This window comes from Ciona robusta, chromosome 7 (genome assembly GCF_009617815.1).
Source record: "Ciona robusta chromosome 7, ASM961781v2".
Classification (NCBI taxonomy): Eukaryota; Metazoa; Chordata; class Ascidiacea; order Phlebobranchia; family Cionidae; genus Ciona; species Ciona robusta.
The window spans coordinates 5412876-5439596 of NC_143241.1; the positions used below are offsets into that span (position 1 = coordinate 5412876).

At 33.6% G+C, this 26721-nt stretch overlaps 4 protein-coding genes and 1 pseudogene across 5 annotated transcripts; 4 read left to right on the plus strand and 1 right to left on the minus strand.

The window, feature by feature from the left end:
- Nucleotides 1-5: 5 nt before the first annotated feature.
- Nucleotides 6-6317, minus strand: LOC149734114 (uncharacterized; annotated as a pseudogene). The gene is made up of 10 exons (XR_016385355.1): nt 5963-6317; nt 5136-5827; nt 4623-4716; nt 4130-4194; nt 3707-3863; nt 2961-3109; nt 2190-2381; nt 1702-1815; nt 1143-1215; nt 6-757 (listed from the first exon to the last, which is right to left on the minus strand). The product of XR_016385355.1 is annotated as an uncharacterized LOC149734114 (transcript).
- Nucleotides 6318-7314: 997 nt separating this feature from the next.
- Nucleotides 7315-9222, plus strand: LOC149734115 (NADH dehydrogenase [ubiquinone] 1 alpha subcomplex subunit 13-like). Its single transcript, XM_089881599.1, has one exon. The coding sequence runs from the start codon at nt 8551-8553 to the stop codon at nt 9037-9039; it is 489 nt and encodes a 162-aa protein (XP_089737725.1). The 5' UTR covers nt 7315-8550; the 3' UTR covers nt 9040-9222.
- Nucleotides 7316-8566, plus strand: LOC149734116 (CCA tRNA nucleotidyltransferase 1, mitochondrial-like). Its single transcript, XM_089881571.1, has one exon. The coding sequence runs from the start codon at nt 7316-7318 to the stop codon at nt 8372-8374; it is 1059 nt and encodes a 352-aa protein (XP_089737697.1). The 3' UTR covers nt 8375-8566.
- On the plus strand, nt 9140-16813 carry LOC149734117 (uncharacterized). The gene is made up of 13 exons (XM_089881546.1): nt 9140-9373; nt 9699-9752; nt 10211-10403; nt 11197-11351; nt 11654-11746; nt 11903-12065; nt 12487-12594; nt 13040-13165; nt 14069-14232; nt 14719-14904; nt 15231-15454; nt 15748-15835; nt 16226-16813. The coding sequence occupies exons 1-13, from the start codon at nt 9233-9235 to the stop codon at nt 16334-16336; spliced, it is 1806 nt and encodes a 601-aa protein (XP_089737672.1). The 5' UTR covers nt 9140-9232; the 3' UTR covers nt 16337-16813.
- Nucleotides 16814-17035: 222 nt separating this feature from the next.
- LOC149734118 (transmembrane protein 106B-like) lies at nt 17036-22611 on the plus strand. The gene is made up of 9 exons (XM_089881588.1): nt 17036-17265; nt 17504-17590; nt 18391-18454; nt 18959-19118; nt 19495-19572; nt 20205-20326; nt 20874-20927; nt 21272-21403; nt 21706-22611. Exons 1-8 carry the CDS (start codon nt 17163-17165, stop codon nt 21378-21380), a joined length of 777 nt encoding a protein of 258 aa, XP_089737714.1. The 5' UTR covers nt 17036-17162; the 3' UTR covers nt 21381-21403; nt 21706-22611.
- Nucleotides 22612-26721: the final 4110 nt, after the last annotated feature.

Sequence of the window (26721 nt, forward strand, 5' to 3'; positions counted from 1 at the left end):
ATATATTCATTTGTCAAGTGTATTACCTTGCAAGTCGTGGGGGGGGGCTTCTGAAAATAGTTTGAAAAGACGCTTAACTGTTTTAAAAGGACAAAAACCAGATATTTCATAAAATGACAATAATAACTACAGTTTTAATGTCTTGGTTGAAAAACTTATCCCTGATCATATTCACTATGTATTTCCAGGTAGCCACGAAAGTCAATTGCAAGTCAGTTGCTCTTGTAAAGCATGCAAGGTGTTTTGTACACATAAATAAGCCTTGTACTGGCGACCGAAAAACACTGACAAGCCAACAGCAAAGTATGACAAAACACCAACACACATGGAACCATTCAAAGCAAAATTAAGACGTAAAAATGTTTCTTGTGCATTCAAAGAAAAAAAAGTAAGAAATGTTTTTAATCTGTGAAAACTTGCCTTAGTGCACGACTAATGTGAACAACACGGTTCACACACTGCTATTTTTAAAAGAAGAAAATAATGAAATTCGTGGGCACCCATTTTAATACATGTGTTACACAAACTAGATAACTGGGTGCTAAAAAGAAGAGAAAATAGGCAATATAGCAAAGCAATGATATACGGAAAAAAGAAACACATATCAGCACTTAGTGGTATGTAGGGTACTTGCTGCAGGTAGCTGTAGAAGAGGTACCTGGCTTTGTAAGCGCTTCGTAATATTCACGCTGTGATTGAGCCATAACTTGTGCAAGGACTGCACTTTCATCAGACTGGTCGACCCAGTCAGAGTAACCTGTGTAAAGAACAGAGTTAGAAATAGAAGAAACTTAAATAAAAGAAAAAAAACTTAAATAAAATAGAAAAAAAAATTTGTATTTAAAGGATGCAGATTCAAAAACCTGTGTAAGGAACAGAGTTAGAAAAATAGATAGAAAAAAAATTATATTGAAAGGATTTAGACCAATGTGAAACTTGAACAGTCAATTAAGCTAGGTTTATTGAAAAAATTCTGCACATCAAGTTAATTTTTAAGAGATTTGTTCATTATAAAATATACATGGCTCTCATGGTTATTAAATAATATAATGCTTGCATGGTGCACTTAGTAAAAAATGTTTCCAAAGACTTCAGCTAAGCAGCCAGCTAGTTAGTTTTAGTGAAGTATTACGTTTACGTACCAGTATTACTGAAGATTGGGAAGCTGGCTTGTGATGTGCTTGGTGCGAGACTAGAGTCTTCGGCAGCATTCGACTGTGTTGTAAAATACATGTCAATTTTACCTATATATACAGTCTACATTGCTGCACTACACTATTAACTATACATTTTAATAACTGTTGTTTTACTGTTGATTCAATTCTCTTTGTTCAAAGATATAAATAAAAATATTGTATGTTATAAAGTCTATCATACATAAATGTTGTGCACTAAAATCTCTAGGCAAATCAATATAGAAATATACATATTTAGTTCATGTAAAGATAGATAATACACATAAAAGACACTGTTTTTTAACAAAACAACACTGTTTTGTTTTGGCCTTTGACAGCTGGTAAGCCTAAAAAGTCCCTGTTTTTATGACTTTTTAAAACGAAACCATGTTTTTTTACAGTGTACCATATCCATATGTGCATAAAAAAATGAACATTACTATACTTTTGGGTGAATAAATATACATAAAAGAAGATGTACTGTAAATACTCCAGCCCCATTCTGAATGCATGGTATAAAATTCACCTCTTTAATTGCCATTTCTGTATTGGGAAGTGCAGAAGCAGTGGCAGACTGTGAACTTGTGGCTTCTTGTGAACAAGTTGGTTCTGTTGCCTCAGTTGAATTATCCGTAGTGTTCTGTATTGATAAACATGGGTGGTATGTTAGGGGTACCTGGGGTGGAATGTCACAAATTTGAAACAGGGGTGAGATCTTATTTTTTAGCTAGAAATGTGCCAAAGTTGTAAAATCTTGGCCAACCCAAAGCTTAGCACGAGCGCAGAGCCAAGCACCTTGCTCTGTCATATTTTAAAGTATGTGCCATAAGAAAGCGAAATGCCAGTAACACTTGTACACCATCATGATGTATTTTTTTAGGATTGTTAAGCTTTGGTGGCAGTTTATTCACAAACACATCATTTTTTTACCCACTGAATGCATTTTAATTCAGAAACTCGACATATCAACATATATTCACATAAACTTCACACCATATAGAAATAATATAAAACCTTTTTTGCTCTTGCCATCGCCTCCTGGTGTTGAAGGTATTGTACTAGCGAGGAGTGAGCTACCTCTCTAACCATCTCGTCCTCCGTGTTCTCCCAGTCCGTAGCGAGAAACTTGTCCTCCAACATCTGCCTCTCCAAGAGCTCTTGCTCCGATGCCCTCTGTGCACTGTCAAGCAGTTTACGATCCGCCAACTGGACAAAATAAAAGAAAAGGTTTGTGAAAATTTCTGTTTATAAAAACCTTTATGTAGTTTGTCCAGCGTTGTGGCTTAGTGGTTAGGTATTGTTGTGGCTTAGTGGTTAGGTATTTGTATTGTAATTAAATGATACTAAATTTGATAGGATATGTATCAATCCGATAGGCGTATTTGTCCTTGGGGAAGACACTTAACGGCATTACTAATGGGTTTTAAAATTGTCAGACATGAAGAAAAAATTAACCACAAGTTAGTTACATGGTAACACGCAAGCTGGCACGAGGTGTATGTAACAGAACACCTGTGTTAGAGCGACTACCTTTTTCCAGCCATTTAAGGAAAAAGCAAGCTACGTTTATTCATTCTTAAAAAAATGTGTAAAAGTTAGATACATGGTAACACGTAAGCTGGCATGAGGTGTATGAAACAAAACATTTGTGTTTAACGACTGTCATTTTTTGGCTAGGGAAGGATGAGAAAGTTACATCCATTTGTTCCTAGTAGCATATAATATGTTTTGTTCAATGTAATAGGCTTTTTTGTTAAATGAAACAGTGGTAACATTATAACATACCCCAGGGTGAAAGGATGGTAGTCCAAGTCCAACTCCCACACTTGCTTTGTAAGGATTGATGACTGAGTTGTAATGGGAGTTTCTGTGGTAGCTAACTCTTATCGGCTCATTGCCAGTTATATTTGATGATTGGAATGTGTTGATTGGCTCTGTAACGCATGTATATATTGGTCTTACTGTCTATTATATGTTCTCTCAGTATCACAAAGTGGAATTCTGAGAGTGTCGAATTTTTAAGCGAAAAATTAATCAGAGTTTAAATGGGAGAACTTGACTGTATCGCATTTCAATATTTAGTTAAAGCGCTCTAGACTGTACATTTTGAGATTCAATCATGTTTTTTGTAGTTTTTTGTAAAATGTTTATTTAATTGGGTACAAAATATATCTTTTTTAATGGAATATACAAATAAAAGGAAAAAAAGGGGAAAGTTTAAATAATTTTAACCAAGATTTGCATATAATTGTAAGGGTGGGATCAATACATACACCTGACGAAAACAACATATACATTTGCTGATTTGCATATAATGTTATAACTAAGAAATTTACTGAAACTAATTATAAAACAAAGTTACATATATGGTAACTTGTATGCTGGCATGAGGTGTGTGAACACCCCTTTTATATCGACTGTCATTTTTTGGCCCCGATGATAAAAAAAGTTACATTTATTTATTCATACATAGAACAAAAATGGTAATGGTAGTGGTTGTTAATAATTAATTTTTTAGTTTTTTTTCTTACCAGTGCTGTACTGATAAACATGGATATTTCGGTTGTACATTTCAGCCATTGCCTGCATTTCAAGGTGGTTGCCATGTGTGTGGGGCAATCGCTTACGAGTTACATATGCAACAAAATCCTCAGTGACGTAGTGGGAAAAGAAATCAGAATTCTTTGTCTAAAATTCATTAAATCAAATGTAACACAATTAAAAAATAAGAAAAAAATATCCATTTTTGGTCAAAATTGAAAAATTGGTAATTTTTAACATTTAAAATATCCAAAATATAGACGCATATACTGTAAACCCATGGAAATACCTTTCCATCAAATGTCAGAAAAACAGTATCAAGATTAAGATAGTAAATGAGCTGTTCCTGTTATAGAAAATGGTTTTGCTTTTAAATTAATGATTAATAACCAGATTGAAATATAATGTCACACCATGTAATCCATGCAGTTTCTTCTGACTTCATCATGCATGTTTTGATCTCCATACACTTGCTCAGCTAAAAGAAACAGTGTTTAAAATATATGGGAACATTTGGGGAACTGTTTATTTGTTTAATAAACAATCACAGATTAACATGGTTGAAGTGATAAACATTTTAGCCCGAGTACCAAAATGACATCTAAAAAAAATGTTTGTTTATTATATATATTAGACATAATGTGTTTATTTATTAAAAAAAAGTAATTGTTTGATTTAAGTAACTCTAACCTAGTTGAAAAAGTGCTTGCTAAAAAAGAATTTTGTAAAAAAGTATTTGTATGATTTAAAAAGTACAGCTTAAAAGTTAAAACAGCACCAGTGGTCTGGCAGATTCACAATTTAGCCCAATTGGTACTAATTTAAATGGAGGTGTTTTGATACAGTTCAATATATTAGACTTTACATATTCGCCGATTAAAAAAATTACACAATCAATATAATTACCAACAGCACGAAACAAGCAAGCACCATCCTCTACAGTTTCCTTGATAACGAAACCTCGAACTTCTTTCAGGGCTTGAGCAAATTTAGTCTCAAGCTGTGAAATAAGAAATTGACTTGATATGGGTTGCATGGGTAATATTTGTATATGAGTTATAAAAAAATATTTGTATGGTTATATGACTTATACCTATGTGCATTGTGCAAATAAATGTAAGTTTTAAAATTGCCATATTCTGCTAGTAAGTATCTATACAAACAGGCAGACCCAAAGTATACATATTGCATTCTCCACATTAATTAAGGAGGTTCGCTAGGTTTAATAATATTTAACTACATTTTAACAATGTCACACAAAAAATTTACAAAAAGACTCCTTGAATTGTGCTTGTAAATTCTAAACTCTGTATTTTTTTTTTGTAATTATTTAAATTATTTCCTACAGAAATCACACTTTTTAGAAAAAAATGCAAAAACTGTATGAATAAACTTTATGTAGAGTATATGTAATAACACCTCTTCAAAATTGACTCCTTGATGCAGCCTTCTTAGTCTTGCAGCATCATACTCGTCATCAGAGTTATGTTCTACTTTGTCTTCTTTGCCTTCAGCACGAGATCTTTGTCTACGTCGTGTAGATCTTGCAGCATTGCCTAGTCCCACATTTACAGGCGGTGAAATTGGTCGCCGGTCGTCCTGTACACTGTGGTGTCTCCTCATGGCTCCGTGGTGTTTAGAAGCCGGTGCCAGCATGCCGCTGCTGCCAGCATTATCTGGTGTGGTGGGGGAGCCGCGAGAATTTTTACCAGTTCTAGAGTATGGTATAGAATGTGGGGACTGACGACCGTGTCTGCGTTTTACCACCGCAGGTCTTTCTATAACACTGGATTCGCCTGGAACTGGGACATTTAGTACGACCGGTGGTACATCTGAAATGTCACTGCTTGCTTGTGTTACTCGCGCATGCAATTGCAAAGCAGGGTCGACTAATCACATGCTACACCAGTGGCTCCATCAACCACAGAAGTGTCATATGCTGGGCCAAGGGGAGAGGCTTGGTTTTCAGTACTTGCCAGCACTTGAAATTCCGGTGGATGACGTGGTCTCGTTCTATGTTGTCTGTCATCCAACTGGCCACTTGAGTGCGCTGTAGATCGAATTTGTGAAGTTTCATGGCGGGCACGACTGCTTACACTTTCGCTGTGTTGCTGCAACAAAGTAAAACCAATTAGGCTAAAAAAAACACGTGCAATACATTTACATTAACCTCACACATACATAACAGGTTTGCTTCATTATTACCAAATATTATGCAACATTATATGTATATATAGACAACTCACTGAATGATGTTGTGTTGATAGGTGCTCATGGCTGCCTTGTGTCTTATCATTTTGTATTTTATCTTTAGTAACCTTCTTTTTGGGCAGAATAGTCATTTTGAGTAGCTTAATCTCTGCAAAGAGGTTTAACACAACAGACAGACGTAAGACTGCATAAAGCTAGTAAAACACATTCAGTACCATTTAATAATAACGAGAAAAGACACAGCGTAGATAAACTGTTACATTTTTATAAAGTAAAGGTTGTGCGAGTAAAAGTCGAATAGAAACACTTTCATAGTAAACGGTGCAACAAAGAACGTTCACTGTACGCCACAGTGAAAATAGTGGAGTGACGTAAGAGATGATGTCATTAAAATATCGTTGTTATGCGTGACCTCTGAACTTTGCTGGTCACTGATGCGTAAAAGTAAACAAGAAGTAATGTAAAGGAATTTGCGACTGAATTACAACAGTATTTACGAAGTTTTTGCATTTTTTCGTATGATTTATAGCCAAAATTGGTAACAGTTAGAGTAGAGGTTTAGTACGCTTATGTGTATTGATAATTCAAGAGAAGTTATTCACTTTTTGCAAAAAAATGCGTTTAATGCTACGACTACCCATGCGTGAAACTCAATACTGTTTCTATGGACTAGTATTTAAGTACAGAAGGTCGTCGTGTGCAAGACTTGTGCAAGAACCAGAAGTGCCAGTAAGCAGTAATATTTATGTGGTATTTTCTCTACTAAATGCTTGAACACGTGTGTTATTTTATGCCTTTATATTGCTGTATTTCGTATATTTAACATTTTAACTTATTATATGCCCATTGCCCACTATGTTGTGATATGGGATTGCTGTATTTCGTATAGCTAACAGTTTGTTTACAGGTATATGTTTCCCGTGACTAGCTGTTGTTGTGTATTTCGTTTTGCATATGTCCTGAAAAAGATAGCACGTATGTATGGAAAGTAGACGAGTACTCTTCTTTACTGCAAGTTTTGTAAAAAGATTAATTTCTTCAAACCTTTTTACATTATCAGCCAAACGTACTGTGTATCCTTTAGTTCACAGACTCGGTGCAATTTTAAATACGAAAGTGCAAATACATGAAATACCTTCTAAGTTAGAAAGGTTACATGTTGGCATGGGGATGTGCCACAACTGTCAGAAAATGCAACCAAACCTGTGATAATTAAACTACAGAGTCCACTGTTTACAAATTTGTTTACTGACGAGTTTCGATTTGTGCAGCACCTTTTTGAGAAAGAAAATCATGAGCTTCGCTTTTGTGGGGGTGCAGTTCGGGACCTTTTGTTGGGTAAAGCACCACATGACCTTGATTTAGCTACCACTGCCACCCCTACAGAAATGATTGAAATGTTCAGGAAAAACGATGTACGGCTTATTTGTGAAAACGGCTGGTCCCATGGTACAGTGACTTGCAGGGTTGAAGAACAAAATTTTGAGATCACGACTTTAAGAATTGATCGAGTGACTGATGGCAGGCGTGCTTTGGTGGAATACACCAAGGATTGGTACCTGGATGCCTCGAGAAGAGACTTGACTTGTAATTCGTTGTTTCTGACTATGAGTGGTAATGTTATTGATTATTTTAATGGAATTTACGATGTAAAGGACAAAAAAGTTCGTTTTGTTGGTGACCCAGCTTTAAGGATACAGGAAGACTATTTAAGGATTCTTAGATATTTTAGATTTTTCGGCCGTTTGAAAGAAGAACCTGCAATACCAGATGAAAGCACATTACAAGAAATCACTAAGTATGGCAGTGGTCTCGGTGGGGTGGCTGGGGAGCGAAAATGGGTTGAATTTACCATGATACTCAATGGGAGGCTCTTGGTATTAGTTATGAAGATGATGTACAGATGCGGGATATTGAAACAGCTGGGTCTTCCGGAGCAAGTTGATCTGGAGGAGTTTGAAAACGTCTACAACAGATCGAAACACTTTTCTCCCAACCATATGACACTTTTGACTTCCATTTTGAAAGATAAAACTGATTTAGATCATTTTATGTCCGTGATCAAATGCTCTAGGTATGAATACAATGTTGCAAAGTTTATTATTGAACACCGGGCCCTGTACAGACCTGATAAAGACATGATAACTGTGTATGTAGATTTACTAGTAGACAGCTACAAACAAGATAAAAATCTGGTCAACGTTTTCATGGAGCTTATGAAGTACATTGGTCAAGCGGATATTATGGATTATTTTACACATTTTAATATACCCACTTTTCCTTTAAAAGGCGGCATTTTAAAAGAAAGGTTTGGAATGAAAGGAAAGCCCGTCGGAATCGCAATAAATTTTGCTTTTCAGAAATGGAAAGAAAGCAGATACAAATTAGATTCTGAAGCTTTGCTACAACTTATTGAAAACAATAGATCTGATTTTGTCAAAAAATAACAAAAATAAATTCATGGAAACGCTTTTTGTTTTTAAAGTTTACTATATAAGTTCTACTTTTTTTATTTGGTGAGTTTTAAACAGTGCCATGGTAAAACTATTTAAACTAAAAATTAAAAAAGTTTATACTTCATACAAAGTTTCATGTAGTTTATCATTAATATCTACACTTTAAAATGTCTTTTAGCAGAAGTGTGGTTAAGATGTCTGCCGGGTGGAAAAATATCAAGTACAGACAGGACATGCCTCCTCCTGGAGGTTATGGCGCTGTGCCATACAAAAGAAACTTGCCTGTGCGAGGGCTAGGTGGTTTTGCACTGTTTGGCTTAGGAATCGGCCTATCGGCAATTGGAGTCAAAATGCTGTGGGAAAGGAAAGTTCTAGAAGAATTTACGAACCAAGAAAGTCACCAAGCGGAGTTGGTCTACTATCCTCTTCTTCAAGCTGAAAAGGATCGCACTGAGCTCCGGCTCCATAAAGAGAAGATTGAATCCGAGGCTCTGAACATCGTGGGGACAGGGTTTGACCCAACATATGAACCAGGAATGGGTAATGTTTATCATACCCCAGTGTATGAACCTCCTCTCATGGAATCGCTCTCTCCATTCTGGCAGTCTATTAGACTGTGGTATCAGCCACCAAACATTGAGAAGCTAGGACCTTAAGTTTTTTCTTTATTGTGTGTATTGAATTCTTGTATTTATTTAAAGTACTGCAACAATTTGGAAATGTTTAGATTTTCTTATCAAATTACGAATAATACAAAAATTTATGAGTGAAAATAGTTCATTTGTGGTGACTTTATAAACGTTGATATGTAATGAAACTTTATGTTTTGCAACTATTAGTGCACTAGGTATGGATGTACTGACTGGCACCCTCATTGGTGCCTTTGTAGTTTGGTTTGTATGTATTCGCCATCATGGAAAAGGACCAAAGAAATACAAGATTAGAAGAAAAGGAAAATATGACTTGGAATATATACCAAGAACAGTAAAGGTTATTTGTTGATATTTGTTTATACTAATGATAATAAAGCTCTATTCTACTTGAGTGAGGTCCTCCAATGAGACCAGCCATGCACCTAAGAGTTGTGCTATGGTGCCCAGCAAAGGATTGGCAAATAACAAAAAAAATTAAATCGGAACAACAATTATTATGATCTAAACAATTTTACTGACAACCAAAAAAATAGATTAAGATTAAACTAAGTAATATGGGAATTTTTTAGAAGTTTAAAATTTTAACAATTCAGCAAATTAAATAAGATTTTTTTAAATGTCGTTTTATCTTTTATTGTTCTAATATTTCCTGTTATTTCCAGGTTCCCGCTGTACGTGGGTGGAAAACGTCACTCGTTTGTAAGGTGGCTAACTCTGTGAGTAAAACTCTTACACCCTTTGTATTCCCTTCTGCTCTCTGTATTTTTAAATATTAAAAACAGATTTTTTTAAAGACTTATATAACTTGGTACATTTTGAATTCTTTAATTAACTTGCAAAGATTAGGTACTTGTATCTTGTCAAAGGATAACGTTTTCAATTTTGCCCAACTCTAGCCTAATCTCATGTCCTATGACACTTGTACGACTTTTCCACTAGTATTTTTTATTTTTATTGAATATGTATATATATATATATATGATGTAGTGTTAACTTTTAAGTTTTAAATATCCGTCTTTGCTCATAGCAATAAACACGTCTTGGACATACATAATACATATGGTAAAATAATTTACAAAGACTCCAAGCCTGGTTATAAACAACTGCCACAAATCACAATATATGTATATAATATACAGTTTCAATTGTGCTGTTTAACCCGTTCTCTTTTTAGTATTTTGGGAAGATGTTTTTGTTGGACATGATGCTGCAAAACGGCGATTTCAAAATATTTCGGACAATCCAAATGAAAATGAACCCAACCTTCTACCCTAATATTGAACTAACTGAGCCGTGTGCAAAACCTGATGATGTCAGCTTAACCAATGAGGAAATGCAGGAAGTTTTAAATGGCAGTGTTGCCAAAGGTGATTTTTTGATGTGCAACACTGATGGGTGTGACGTTTTTGTCATGTTAAAAAAATATTTATTTTTTTTCTAAAAAACAAAACAATGTATTTGACAAAACAAAAACACTCATTAAAAAAACACACAAAAAAAAAACTTTTTTTTAATTTTAAAACAATTTTAAGCTGTACTAAGTTTTTCTTGAGTTTTAAGATTTATTTAAACACCTATAAAATATCACCATTCGCAAAGTAAATTCTTTGTAGAAGAAAACTATCATGTTACAGTATGTTGAGGTCCAAGTATGACATGCAACAATGCATTGTCAGATACTGTAACAAAAAACAACTTACTGCTACCATTGTTGGCATGTGTGTCCTTGTACAATACACAACAATTCCTTAACAGCAAATTCCTTTAACTCAGTGGACCTTTATTGGTTGTCTAAATTGTTAACCATACTGATACATGAATATATAGAAAGAAATCCCCCAAAAAATTAAGTGACCATGAGGTGTATGAAACAGAACAAATATGTTAACAATCGTAATTGCCCCAACATGAGATGATAAACAAGGTATATATAGTAGAGTGGGGAAGATTAGACACCTAATCATTCTATTATCTCGTTCCATTTGGTTGTAAACAAACAACATTCAAAGAATTATAAAACCGTATCCTTTTATGACTCCTATACACTGTTGTTAATTGTTAAAAACATGATAAGGATATTTGGATATTACATGCTAAAGGTGTCCCATCTTCCCCCACCTTACTATACTTTCGTTTTTATATACATACTTTCATATTTAGATGGGTTTAATTTCAACTGTGCCCAAGACTTTGTAAGGCAATACAAGAGTGGCGAAACCACCCCGACCGCTGTGGCAGAAAACGCAATTATTGCAATCACCAACTCTGAGAAATTGAACGCCATTGTCAAATATGACATTGCTTCTATAAAGAAGGTAAGACCAACTATTGTAGTATGATAAAAACAAAATAAATCTTTTGTTTTACATCATCTTGTTTATTTTTAATTAAATTATCTAGTTGGTATATAAAACACATGCATTAATAATAAACCATATTCATATTAAGATCTATGCCATGTTTTCCCTAACAGTAAAGCATTATGGGATATCTTTCTATAGTATAGGCTATATAAAGCAGTCTAGACTTTACAGTATTATAAGCTGTCAGTGTTTTGTTTTACATTCATTTTCATTTTATTATATCCATTGTACTGACAATGAAAGTTTCATTTCAGCAAGCAGCTGCATCAACTGATAGGTATAGAACCAATACCACATTATCCCCAATTGATGGCGTTATTATTGTTGTGAAGGATGAGTTTGCAGTGGTGAGTAAAAAAAAGCTTGGTTATTCTTTAGTTATTTACGTACCATAACTAGTGCCTATATTTGCCCCAAAAATACTGAAGTCGAAATAATTATAGTCGACATTTGTCTGCCATGTATTATTATTCTGCATGTTTATTTTTCATTTTGAACTGCAGAAAGGTTTTCCCCATACTTCTGGGTCATCATACAGACATCCTAATGAACCTGCAAAAGCAGATTCAGGTGTTGTAACAAAGATGAGAGACCTGGGATGTATTGTACTTGCTGTGGTAAACATGCATGAGTTCGGTATTGGAACCTCTGGGAATAACCCCAATAAGTAAGCATGAGTTATTTTATCGGCAAATATAAAGTGAGGATGACATTTTATAAAAAATATTTAAAAGAGAAAAATTAAGCCTAGCGAATTCATGATTTTTATTTTGTTACGAGAATCATCCAACTTAAAGAGCACTAGATCAGGGCTAGTTTAGCGGAACTTATCATAATTAATACGTAATTTACATTTTGCATCTTTCCTTGGCTGATCTTTCAAAGGAAGATCTTCCATCCATTAGCATTAAAACCATTTTCAACTACATTTGGGAAGCGAAAGGGTTTAACATCTTTTTAGGTACATGCGGTAGCATCACCCTGGGTGTCTGGATTAATGGACCAACCCTGGTTTATTCTCAGGTCCAATAGCTTAATTTTTTTTATAATTTTTTATATTTCTAAATTCGTATTGTTTTTATAAAACAGGGTTTTGGGGCATGCAGGACACCGTACCATCTTGACCATTTTTCTGGTGGGAGTTCTTCTGGTTGTGCTTCTGCAGTTGGAGCTGGAATTGCAACTATGGGCATTGGTAACTTATTACAGTAAATTTTGTAATTGATGAAAAATCATGAAACATGTATACTTGTAGTGCAGTAGAACAATCTTAAATACCATATTTCTTTTCTCACAAATGCAATATACTTTGGCTCTGATCATTTCTGCAGACACCTTACTGCAGGGTAATACTTGTTTTATGTTTAAAACTAAGGTTCTAAAACATATAATGTTACGGTTCCCTTTGTTTTTGAAGTTAGTGTTACATAAAACCTCAAACACTTCTTCCTAACGTTACGTCTATGCATGAAAATATGCAGAATGCAAGAAAACAGTGGCGCAGCCAGGAAGCGATTTTTTGTTTGCGAACTCTATAAAATAAAAAAATTGTAAAACTTAGTATAAATTTTTTATGAATTTTTTTTTTCTGACTGGGCCACTGCCTGTAAGCCTTATGTCTATAAGCCATTTCACCACAGGCACAGATGGAGGAGGTTCAATTCGAATTCCATCTGCATATTGTGGAGTGGTTGGTTTGAAACCAACATTTGCTCGAGTTACTTTGGCTGGTGTGGATGGTTTATCTTACAGTGTAGGACATGCAGGTTAGTTGCAACTTGCTGTCCACTTTTAAACATAGTCACGTTTTTGGAATTTTTTAGTAAAATTTTGGTGGAGTTGTTAAAATGCATTTATACTTATTTGTCCAACATAAGGATCTAATTTATTGGTTCATGTTTTTGATTTTTTTATAAAATTTTTGGCTGACTTTGTTAAAATGCTGTTAAACTTAGTTGTCCAACATAGAGACCCAATTTAATTAGTTTTGGGAATGCAGTATATTTTGACTCTTGTTTATATATACTCACTCAACAGAGTAAAAGCTGTTTTGGGCGTAAAACTTAAGGACACATTTAATAGTAAGGACACATTTAACATTTAATAGGACCTCTAACATTAACCCTACATAAATACTGTATATTACTCTAAACACAACATAAATGACCTCCAAGAGTCATAGCCCTTATTTACACACTGCAATGACAACATACTGTTCCCACAGCACAACATAGAACATACTATGGCCACCTAAGGGTTTATGAAACTTAGTCATATAAAGACCAGAATTAATGCAAAGGCTTATAACTTGTAGCTTATGGCACATGTACACTTGAGTAACAATGTAAAAAATGTTTTTTTTACACATATAGTAAGGTGGGGAAAGATGGAACAGCTTTTTCATTCTATTTCTCGTCACATTTGGTAGTAAACAAATAACATTCAAAGAATTATAAGTCCATCTGCTCACGACTCTCACAGACCGTTGTTAATTGTTTAAAACCTGGTAAAGCTTTTCGGATATTATGTGCTAAAGGTGACCCATCTTCCACCACCCCTACTATATGTTTAAAGAAAATGTGAAACAACAGCTTTAAATCCGTAGACCTACGAATAAAGAACATATAGTTTTAAAGACAAAATTTCTAAACATAAGTTGCTTTTTTAAGGTCCCATATGTAACTGTGTGCGTGACGTAGCTTTGTTCTATGCTTTACTGAGTGGACCTGATCCTGGGTATCCTCTTGGTTTAAAACAACCAAAAGTAAAACTTCCGAAGTTTGGTGGGAATTTGAACGGCATCAAAATTGGAATTGACAGGAGATATTTTAAAGTGAGAATCATGATGGGTTAATGTAACCTATTTTCCTTGTGTATGGGGCAATGAAAATCATTTTAACACGGGTGTTTTGTTTCATACACCTCATGCCCATTTACCATGTGTGATCTGTCAGTCAAAATTGTCATACATATGCCTGAAACATTTTTTCAAATAGGGGTATGTTAAGATTTAAAAACATAAGGGTTGTAATGCACAAGAGAAGACAAACTGTTCTATAAGTTATGGTTAAACATGTTTTCCTGTGAAAAAAAGGAGCAGTATGTGTTTTGTAGGCATTGTCTCAAAAACTTTCAACCACTGTAGTGTAAGCTAACCATTGTACATTAGTACAATATTTTAAAGTCACAATTAAACACATTTTTTTACCATAAATACCCAAAGTTTAATTCTCCGCTTTCAAAAATTGATCTATAATCATAAAATATCTGTAAAATATAAAATTCTTCCACCATTTTCATCCCCGCATCACTCATCCAGGATTGTTCTCCGGACATGTTTAAGATCTGTAGTGATGCTCTTCCTCTTCTTGAGTCCTCCGGAGCAACGCTGGAGACGACGGAGTTTGCGGAGATCACCGACATCTGTATTGCCCACCGCATCACTATATTGTCGGAGATGTCAACGAACATCAGTTCAGATTTCGATAATGAGTTTAATGCAATTGTAAGAGATTGGAATATATATTTATTTTTCTAAATGTTTTGTCTATGAAGTAATGATTAGTTAGTTTAATTCTAACTTAAAAAGTTCCAAAATAAATTAATGCTTCAAAGTGAGTGTGCTTTGGAAACTGTATATTAAATGCTTCAAAATTGGAAACTGTATTTTGTTTAACAGCCATGCTTCATAACAAAAGCTTTTTCCATCCTTTTTTACCTAGCATTTAAAAAGTGTCATTTTGCCATTAATTCCCTTTTCTTCCTTCTTTTAATAATTTGATCTTTGCTATCAAAATAATGTTATGATATAATTCCGTTCTTGCATTTCAGTCGGTTCCATCACGCACCTTATTCGCTCTTGGTAGATCAATCACTGCACAAGATTTTATCCAAGCTAACAAGCAAAGAACAAGGGCCATCGAAATAACTGAGGAATTTTTCAAGAAATACGATGCACTTGTCACCCCCACTACTGGCCAAACTGCACCTCTTATACATTCTGATGAACTTGCTGTAGGAGCCACAAATCCAAGCCAAGATGGACTTAACATGAGGTAGTTTTCCTCCAAAAATTCAAACCTGTTTAAATTCCGATAACTTCTGTTTAAATGTCTCTTTAAGCAAGACACTTAGCGGACATTCTCCAACACAGTGGTCACTTATGGGTTGGAGCATATTTGGTGTTGGGGTAATGACTAATGAGCAACTCTGGCTTAAGTCTTAGCTTACATGGTGTGCCTCACTATAGGACCTCACCTACATAGAATAGAATGCAGATACTTAACATAGAAAGGAATTGGGTCAAATTTTTTATTGTGTTAAAATAACACCATTTGTATGTGAACAGGTTTGTTGCACTTGGTAATTTCACCGGTATCCCAGCTATTACTGTTCCTGTTGGTTACAATGATAAAGGTCTTCCAGTTGGATTTCAGGTAAAAATATACAAGTCTCTTATTATGAAAAATGGATTAATTATGAATGAATAAATACACCTCTTGCCAGTATACGAGTTACCATGTATGTTTGTGTGTGATTATTTTTTTTGCCTATATTTTTGGTGTTTTACCGATTGCAACTAAACGACCAAGTTACATTACATAAATAAGATAAGTTTTGATTATCTTTACAAATACAGTAAAGAATGCTAGATTAATTAAAATATTAAAAAGAAGGAAGTAAACAGCAAAATACTTAAAAACATTCTAGACATAAAATTACTTGAGTAAAAGTGTAAAGTAAGAGCGTGGCTGCTAAATCCACATTGTTTCTTAGTTGCATATAAAAGTTGTCATTTTTACAAATCATTTATTCCTATTTTACAGATCATGTGTGCTTGGTGGAGAGAGGATATTGCTCTGCAAATTGCTGAATATTTGGAGAGAAAGATAGCATTGCAAAAACCAAGGATATATAATGATATTCTTGCAGCTTAATTAAAGCTTGCAGTTTAATGATGCAATGTATTCTGTTATAACTAATTCATTTATACCTACTAATTTTGCTTAGGGATTCTGTGTATCCTCAAATGTATTAAAACGACTAATTTTCCTGCCTAAAATGCTTATTAACAATATATTTTACTTCTAGCTCTGAAGCTATGCAAAGTTTATAACGTATTACTAGAAGCTTACCCTATTTGTGCAGATTTATATAAACTTTCATAGCCTATTACTTTAGCAGAAGGGCCAATGTTTATTGTTTCCTGATGTTTTTTTAATTTTTTGAACTAAAACTGATGTTTTTTTAATTTTTTAAACACTGAAACTTCAACGTTTTCCTGTTTTGTGTTACAGCGGTTCAGTTAATTTTTTTGTTAAAACCATTACACATATTGCACGTTTAATTTTGCCCTTTAATTGTTTTTTTTTGCGATTATTAACCTATTGCAGAAATAAACATATTACTCAGCATTTTCCATATGTGTGAAATTGTAGGTTTTTGTAGCTGTCAGAAAAGTATGACTCAGTTGAAAAAACAATACACCTTAAAAGGTTTAATCTACAAGTTAAGAGAAGTAGTATTAAGTATTTTTCTTGCATTATATTTGATTGAACATCGGAGAAATAAATTTAAAGAGAACACTGCTGTATCTGTAAAACTAAGAATTCGATTCGGTAACACTTGTTGCGCTTTTGACAAAATGGTTGATGACGTCATGAACAACATATGTTTGTTGTTTGTTTTTGTTTTCACGTGAGTGTTGAAAGTGCCGCCTTAACACCCTTAACCAGATAATACTAAGTCAAATTTAGACTTATAATGACAATTCGTGACGGCGTGGAAAATTCGAATTATGAGCCTACAGAGCAACCGATAAACAGTAGCAGTTATGGAACGTTTTATCCTGATAATGAGCCAACAGGTAAATTTTATTTTTGGATTTTGTAATGTTTGTTTAAACGCTTTACTGTATTAGAAACAAAAATATGGATACAGTCTATGAAAGTTATGAGGATACGGTCTCATTATTCTTTTAATGTTCTTATCTGTGTTTACTACTAAATGGGACAAGAAAATAGAAAAAATGTGTCCATCTTCCCCCACCTAGCCTAATAAAATATATAAATATACATTTATATTCTAACAATTTATAATTTCAGGTTCAGATGAGTTCGCATACGTTGAATTCAGTGGGAAAGACGGGAGAACTTGCCCAACATGTAAAGGCACAGGAAGAATCGCAAAAGGTCATAGAGTGTAATGCGTTTGCCTACTTGTTGTTATTGCATGTTTGTTAGCTATTACTCACACTGCTGAGCTGACTTCATGTGTGAATATATTTATTTGTCCTGTATGCAGATAATAGTGAAGTCCCTTTTCAGTCATTATTTCATTACATTTATTGTGACACTTTTGAATGCTTTTGAAGTCTGCAAAAACAATTTAAGATAAACAAAGCTCACAAACAGAACGAAATAAAGACACGAGACAAGCGAGTGACGTACAATCACCTCGTTCTACAGTTTACCATGCATGGACGGTCGCGTAACAATTGTCGAATAAAATATACACATAAAATAAACAGTGACATAGTTTACCGACTGTAAATACATTATCATCTAGTCAATTGTGCATACTACACGTCATGACCTAGTTGATATTGATAGTAAGTCATAATCTTTAACATCGACCATAATGAATCATTTAACTGTAAAAACTAGAATTTTTGCCCTTTTTAGGTATTAGAAACGCTCTTTAAGAGTTGTGACAATTCAGTTATATAATTCTTGGAATATCCTTTGTTTACTACCAAATGGGAGAATTAAAGAGATTTTTTGCCATTTTTGACTATTGCAAATGCTTTTAGAGTTGTGAGTCCTGACGATACAGTTATATAATTCTGTGAATATGCTCTGTTTACTACCAATGGAGGATAAAAGAGAATGAAACCTATCTTACCCCAACCTACTAGACTACTAAAATCCAATTATGTTTTTCTAATATTATAAGTTATAAACCTCATGTAATATTAATTATTTGTGTACAGAACAAGAAGATGAATTGGTTGCACTGATCCCTTACAATGACCAACGTCTCAAGCCCCGTAGAACGTAAATATTTATACTTAGTTACAAGTTTAAATTATACACACAACAAAAAGAATGCAAAATGTTTTGCACAAACAGTAACGCCCTTGCCAAGAGCTATTAGAGTAAAATTTTAGCCCAAGTTATGTTTTTATTATTATAAATCAAATATGTTTATACAGTATGATTTTTTAGTTAAATATGGTGGAAAGGGTGCTATTGTTGGGATGCATGCTCATATCGTCAAACTTAGGGACCCTTTTTGTTTAATATAGCAAATGCATTAATTTAATATACATTGGCTCTGCTTGTTTAAATAGTCACCCAATGGTTAAAACATGTTTTGGGTATTTAAACTGTCTGTTAAAGCACATGGTGTTAACCTTGTTTTAAAAATTGATATGACATTTTACCAAATGCATTCAAAAATTAGGCCTGTTTTTGGTAGTATTATTGCACATTAAAAATTAGTTTTTTTACAAAACTACCTAAATTCACAACAACTTAACAAAAAAAATTTGATTTTAGAAAATGTTACGTTGTTCTTGCGATAATAATTTGCCTCATTGGATGCGGTTTAACTTTGTTCTTTCTTCTTCCGAGAGCCGTGACGATCAAAGAAGATGGAATTGTTAATTTTACTGTTTGTCTCAACACAAATATGTCTTCAACAGTTATAACTGTTAAGGTAATTTCTTAAATAAATAATAAACACCATGGCCCAATGGTTAGCAGGTATGTGTTTAACCCAGAGGTTATAGCTTCAAGGCTCATTACTGCTAACAATATTGGAGTATGTGTTTTTGGGCAGGTCACTTAACGAATTGACCGTTATATATAGTTAGATATTATAGCATTGGCAGATATATGGCTGCAGGTGTTTATTGTTCTCCATTGCTTAATTTATCAAAATAGCCTTCTTTTTGTTGTTATCGCTTTGAGTTCTATATATTCCTAACCTTTAAATGACATTACATTTATTGAAAGGACATGTACCATCATATTCATGTGTATCAACAGGCTGTACTATTTATTTGCTCTCATATATTTTATTGTTGTTACAGAATCGTTTTAACATCACAAACTCAAATTTTTTCCAAGTTGAAATATCTAAAGTGAATGTAGAAGCCTTCTTTGACCAGGTAGGGCATGGAATAATTTTAACATCAGATGTAATATATATATATAAATATATGTTATTTATGTAAAAAAAGTCATGACTTTTTCATACAAATTCAACTTTTTTCAATGTTTAAAAATAGCAACTGTGTTTATATAAAACTATTTTGCAATCTGTAAGCATATTTAATAATTAAGTGTTAACTGATGAATAAAACCTTTTTTTAAATGCTTTTATAGTTTAGAGTTTTTTTTATAAATGTATAATATTATTATTCACCCAAATTATCTGTCAAATAATAATAGCTTTTTTACATAATTGTCTCGTTTGTCCAAACTCAATTTTATGTTATAACCCGATTTATTTGTTAAAAAAATTCCTGTAACTAACTGCCCTTTTGACCAAATATATAATACACACTAAAATTGTTAATATTTTCAATGCATTTAACGACACATATGTTGTAGAAACGCAAATTTAATTTTTTAACCCTATTTGCTGATTCATCTGTCAAAAGTCTAACTGTAGTGTCCCTTTTGACCAAAGACATATTGCACATTTTTCATTATTTTTTACAATGCATTTAACAACGCCTATAACTGTCTTTTTTACCAAAAAGATTTTTGCATTTAACGACACATATATTCTACATAGGTGTCGGTAGGTACCGGGAAAATGAAGGTAAGTCCATTATATGTGAGTGCGCGTACCACTGCTCCATTAGTTGTTGAAGTAGTCACAAGGTTTAATAAAGAGAACCAGCTAGAGTTTATGTGGTAAGTTGTCAATAAATAACTTTCAATGGAATTGTGTTGGTAAATAAAGTGCGCTGCGTGATTTTATGTTGTAATAACTGGCATGCAACTTTTTAACATATATATATATATATATATATATATTTATGATTTTTTTTTTTTTTTTGAAGCCTAATTGTTTAAGTTTGTACATACTGCATTCATTCTAATATCATAATTAATTCTCCAACTAAATTTACTTACTTATAAACTTTCCATATCTGATAAAAAAATTCTATTCTATATGGGTTAGGTCCTACAACCATGGGTTATGAAATTAAGGACTGTTATGTCTAACTTAATCCTGCAATTGTTCCATTTAGTTTTATTTCTTCACATACATCCTTACCCATAACCACCCACAAAGTAACCGGGCACGAAATGTATGAAACAGACCACCTGTGTTATAACGACTGTCGTTGCCCCACTACATAAGAATAAACAAGTTCATTCATTCATTATTCTTCACAATATTATTTTAAACTTTTTAACTTGAACTACCTATTGAACTATTGTTTTTATTTCACAGTAAATTGTGTACCAATCCAAAGAGAAAGGTTCATGACATTGTGATAAAACTTCAGTAAGTTTTGTTGTATTTAATTTTATTACTAATACAATGTTGCAATATTTGATAGCCTATATATATGTGTTGTTTTTCGAAATATTAGTATTTTTTTAAATCTTGTTAATATTTAATATTTCATACATATTGTTTTTCTTTATTAAAATACCTATTGTTTTTTTTAAATATTGTTTTTTTTTAATATATTGTTATCTGTTTAAATATACGTTGTTTTTATTTATTGAAGTATTGTTTTTTTTTTAATTAAATGAAATAGTGCCATTTAAAAACATAAAACATTCAATTTTAAATTCCCTTTATCTAAACCAAAATAATTAATTTTATTTTGTTTTTATCACCAGAGCAACGCTAACCACATCATACCTTCAACATTCTGAACAGAATTCGTTGGCCACATACAAATATATTGATTGTAGTGCCAACAATATCAATTCTGCGTGTCATACCTGAGAATTCCAATGATGTTTGACTATGTAGGTTAATGTGTGGCATGTCACATGCTTAGTGATCTGTGTGCAGTTTACATAATACTTGTATGCACAATGACAATGAATGAATGATGTAACTTATTTATCCTCGTGTGGTGGGGCAATGTTAGTAGTTATAATACGGTTTTCTGTTTCATTTACCTAGTGCCCACTTTTAAGTTAGATTTGTAACTTTGTGGGTGATTATTTTTTATTTTATATATAAGGTTGACAATTTAGACAACCCATTTGTGACATGAATATTCAAATAACCTAAAGAGAAAGTTACAATGTATTATTTTTTGCAGGTGACAGCATCATTTTCGGGTCAATTTATCTTTTTCTTCATTTCCATCCTCTATATTACATCAGATGTTTAACTAATACTCTGTTGTACTTCTGTATTGCTATTGGATATTTTAACCTACACAATTAAAGTTACCTACACATTACTTTAACTAGTAGATTCTATTTCATATGCATGAAGTCCTATGATACTGCATGCTAGGAATTTTATAAGACCTTTTAGAAAACCAGGACTTAATCCTGGGGTGTGGTTTCACTTATATCTTTCTCTCTTTTACCCAAATCCAATCTTTTTGCCCCTAAATTTCATTTTTCCATATGAAACTTTTGCTATTTTTCTCTACTTCTTACATCCTCTAAAAGAAACCTTAATGGGTTAAAAGAACCTTTTCATTTACAGAGCAAAAATAATAATTGTATTCCGTACTTAACTACAGTGCAAATTTTCTTCGACTTTGGGCATCAGATGTTTTGCAATTTCAAACATTTGAAATATAGTAGGGTGGGAGAAGATGGGACACCTTTTCATTCCATTTTTTTCGTTTCATTTGTCAGTGAACAAAGAAAACAAAAAATTATAAAGCCCTATCCTCACAACTCCCATGGACTGTTGCAAATTGTTTAAAACACGATCATGATATTAAGATATTATGTGCTAAAAGTGTCCCATCCTTCTATATCTTAAGTTATATTTGCCTTCACCTGTGAACTAATTACGTATTTTGTTCACAGTTTGGCACTGTGTGGTATCTATCATACAGGATAGCGTTATCCTATTAACTGTAGGTTGTATAATTTGTTGCTTAAACTGTGTACAGTTTTGTAAAATAGTTGCATATATTGTCTCATATAAACTGTTTTGGCATTAGATTTATTTGTTTTCTAAAAATGCAGGTGTTATTCTTTTATTTTGTGGTCTGTTGATAAATCTTTGTTCAAGTCGTACAGTAGAAGTTAGGTAGGGGTAGTTAGAAACTATAGCAAGGGTAGAATAACATGGGTTCGAGGCTCGTCGTTGCTAGCATTGCGGGCGGATGTGTTTTTGGGCAAGACACACAACGGCAATTCCTTAAACCCAGTAGTCTCTTATGGTTTATCTAAATTCATATTGCCATACAAAAATACATATCTGGTTACTCGAACACAAGGTGTATGAAAACACACATTTATGTATAACGACTGTTCGCGCTACGATGATAAAAATATATAGTAGGGTGGGGGAAGATGGGACACCTATTTATACTATTTTCTTGCCCCATTTGGTAGTAAACAAAAAACATTCAAAGAATTATAAAACCGTGTTCTCACGACTCCCATGTACCATTGTTAATTAATTAAAACACGATCAGGATATTTAGATATTATGTGCTAAAGGTGTCCCATCTCCCCCCACCCTACTATATATTAATTTATATACTTATTCAAGGCTTATTCTGTAGTGTATGAAGAAAGGGGAATAACCATTTTTAGGTAAGAAGAAGAGACGCTTATTTATTTAGAAGTAGTCTTGGATTGATACGAAAATCTGGTGGAGCTAAAGGTTGTTTATTTTCTCACTTTTAGTGGCCGCTATATGGCGCTGGAGGTCACGTACTGAAACTAAGCAATAATCTATAATTTCACATTACACGATAAACGGTCTATGGCAGTGTTGTTACAGGGAGCATACGCCTATATTTGAATAACTAAAGTTGCTTCCATTCATCAGAAACCACAGCATACTTTCTCGCCTTAATGTATTGTATGCGGCACTACACTATTTAATGTTTAATGTAACAGACCGAATTTGAAACCTTAGTCGATTTTTGAAAGTTTAATATTGAATTTTTATATCTGCAATTTATTGCCGATAAGCAAAAAGCAGTTAAGCCATAAAATAGTGATTTTGACATTTTTGTAGCCGATTTTTCTTCACGGTTAGTTTAACATTGGGAATGCGCGGAAATGGCAATTGTATCGATTCAATCAGCGTATTTCGTCGCCTGTTCCGCAAGCTAGAGCGGCATGCGGCACTTCTTGTTATTCTAACACGTCAGTAGTTGAATATATTTCAGTGCCGGCCGAACCGCTCTCCAGAAAAGATACAAGTTATTAGATGCTTAAAATAACAATAGAACTTTCAAGTGTGTGGAGTAGGGCTACTGTACAGTTGACCAAGCGAACGTGTGAACAACATTGCAGCAGTTACAGCGAGTTTAGAGCTCGATTTTTCAGAATACATTAAGTCACTAAGCGCTGGAGTTCTAAGTCGCTATGCCCAACGACCTATTGTCTACGGTTTTAAGGTAATAGAACTGTACAGAAGAGCCAGCTGATGCCTATTATGGTGTAACAATACTCGACGGAGATAGTTGTTAGCGGTTTGAAGCGCGGATACTGCGGACATAATGTGCGTATTTTCTATTGTTACGCACGCCAGTGAAAGTTAGAATATGATAAATGCGAGTTGTGTATACAATACCGCGTTACGCTGGAGTGACTTTATAAATCGTTGGCTTACACTAAAGCCTGAAAAAACGAATGCGGTTTTAGTTTGGAGTTTCAGACCCTGGATAGTGTTAAGTCCCAGCGAATTAGGATATGCTATAAAAAAGGTTATTTTTGCTATATAGCATTTGCTAGTTATGTGTAGGGTGTAGTTTTGTACTTCGACTAGCACATATGTATCTGTATTACCACTTGCAGCTGAGCAAGTATAAAAAGTTCAATAAAGTGGGCTGAGGGAACGTGAAATTAGCAACCGCGTGTCTGTGTTTGCGTTGGGTCGAAGTTGTAGAGATATATCGATCCGTTGCCGCTTGAATCCCGGGAAAAATATTTGCTTTGCTGCGCTAAGGCAAATCTCCAGGGACGGAACTTATATTAAATTGCAAAACGATTCGTTATACAAAGTCTCACTTTGATCTTAATGTCGGTACATTGTTTGTCTTTTAACTGGTAACTATGTGCTTTATATATCACACACGCTTGTAATTTATGACTTGCAAACAAGTGGGTATTAACGACGGTTTATTCCTGTACCAAACCATATATGTTGTGTGCTTACTGTATAAGGTATGTAAAAATATAAAACCTCTGCCGAAACGATGCGTATACGTTTTCAGGAAATTTAAAAACAGTTCCGAGTCAGTGAATGTGTGCATATTCAGATTTTTGTTAGTGCGTATATAAACAAGGAAACGTTTTTTGTAGTAATAAGTAAGATACATTTTGTTTTTATTTGTTATCGTTTATGCTTGTTTGTAAGAATATTTAAAATAATATGATGCATTAAAACGTAAATTAGTATGTATAGTAGTTTGTGGTATATTGTGTGCTAACAGTATCCATCTTGCCCCAGAACAATATCTTAGTGTTTTATTCATATTAACTATTACAAACTGTCATTAATTTTCAAATTACTCGTTAACTCTTTATTCATATTATTTGTTCTTCATTAAATATCATAAATATATACAGTAGGGTGGGAGAAGATGAGACACCGTTTCGTTTTATTTTCTCGTCCCATTTGGTAGTAAACAAATAACGTTCAAAGAATTTAAAAAGCATATCCTTAGGTCCCATAGAACGTTGTTAATTTTTTAAAACACGATCAGGATATTTGGATATTATGTGCTAAAGGTGCCCATCTTTCCCCACCCGTTATAATAGGTTTATATATTAAAATGTCAGACTATATCGCGTGCAACTTTGGCTATACGACTCAGGTTCAGCTCAGTTTAGAACAAATACCATTATCCAGGTATACGTGGTTCTAAAGCATTTATAATATTAAATAGCGTTATCATTCAATTTTACAATCGCTCGTTTAAATTATTAATGGTTGTTTTGCGCTGTTTGAATCCGGTTGCTATGACGGCACGCATATATGTCATCTCGTTGTCACAATGGAGATTGTTTTGTAACACTGAAGTGGCAATGTAGCGTTTAATGACAATTAGTATTTTAAAATGAATTTTAATGTATAGTACGGTGGAGGAAAATGGGACATCTTTAGCACATAATATCCAAATATATTAATCGTATTTTGAACAATTTACAACGGTATATGGAAGTCATGAGTTATATAATTCGTTGAATGTTCTTTGTTTACTACTAAATGGGACGAGAAAAAAAAATGAAAAAAAATGTCCTATCTTTCTCCACCCTACTGTTGCACCACAACTTGCTCTATATAGTGTTGTGGGGCAAGATGGGATACTGCACCTATTTTCCATAGTTCCCGTCCGTGTTTTGAACACAGTCTTGGGAATACGGTATATAGTTATATATAGTCTTTGTGTGTTATACCAAATGGGACAAGTAAAGAGAATAAAATGTGCCATCTAACCCTACCCTGTAACATGTTTCTATATAGAGTGTTACACATCAGACATTACAATATAGAATGTTGCATATAAATAAATAAATGTAACTTATTTATCCTTGCGTGGCCGGAAAACGACAGTCGTTATCACACGGGTTCAATACCTCGTACCAGCTTACGAGTTACCATGTATGTTACTTTGTAAATTGTGGGTGATTATTAAAAATATATGTAATATTATATCAAAATTACATGTCGATTTCCGCAGCTAAATAATAAGTTTAGCAGTCGCGATTTTTGCCACTTTTCCTTTATACGCTAGTTATTACCCGTAGGCCGTGGGTGTTTTAACGACTGTTGTTTTGTTGGTTCTTTTCGTTGTTTTAATTAAATTGGTCCCTGATATCATCTTCGTAAATTTAAAAAAAAACAGTACTGTTATTTCACAACCTCGGAGGCCATATGGTTTACTTTTCATTACGTTCCAATTCAGAGTATTTATTTATTCAAAACCACTTTTTATCCATTTATCAATATTGTGACGTCAAATCACATATGGTTAATATCTTAAACAAAAAACAGCAGATTTTGTGTTTGTTAGCCACGCCTATTAGCTGACGCTATATTCCACACTTTTATCCGCATAGCGTGTTTAACGCTTGTTGTTTTGTCCTTCATTATCGTTTAGAAGAGATAAAATTAAAAAATGATG

Excerpts from the sequence above, each read along its gene's own strand:
- LOC149734116 (XM_089881571.1), top strand. The coding sequence starts at position 7,316 with ATGATTGAAATGTTCAGGAAAAACGATGTACGGCTTATTTGTGAAAAC.
- LOC149734117 (XM_089881546.1), top strand. The coding sequence starts at position 9,233 with ATGGATGTACTGACTGGCACCCTCATTGGTGCCTTTGTAGTTTGGTTT. Across the intron at positions 12,595-13,039 it reads AATTGCAACTATGGGCATTG|GCACAGATGGAGGAGGTTCA; the intron begins GTAACTTATTAC and ends ATTTCACCACAG. Across the intron at positions 14,233-14,718 it reads TTGACAGGAGATATTTTAAA|GATTGTTCTCCGGACATGTT; the intron begins GTGAGAATCATG and ends TCACTCATCCAG.
- LOC149734115 (XM_089881599.1), top strand. The coding sequence starts at position 8,551 with ATGTCTTTTAGCAGAAGTGTGGTTAAGATGTCTGCCGGGTGGAAAAAT.
- LOC149734118 (XM_089881588.1), top strand. The coding sequence starts at position 17,163 with ATGACAATTCGTGACGGCGTGGAAAATTCGAATTATGAGCCTACAGAG. Across the intron at positions 18,455-18,958 it reads CGTCTCAAGCCCCGTAGAAC|AAAATGTTACGTTGTTCTTG; the intron begins GTAAATATTTAT and ends ATTTGATTTTAG. Across the intron at positions 19,573-20,204 it reads TAGAAGCCTTCTTTGACCAG|GTGTCGGTAGGTACCGGGAA; the intron begins GTAGGGCATGGA and ends TATTCTACATAG.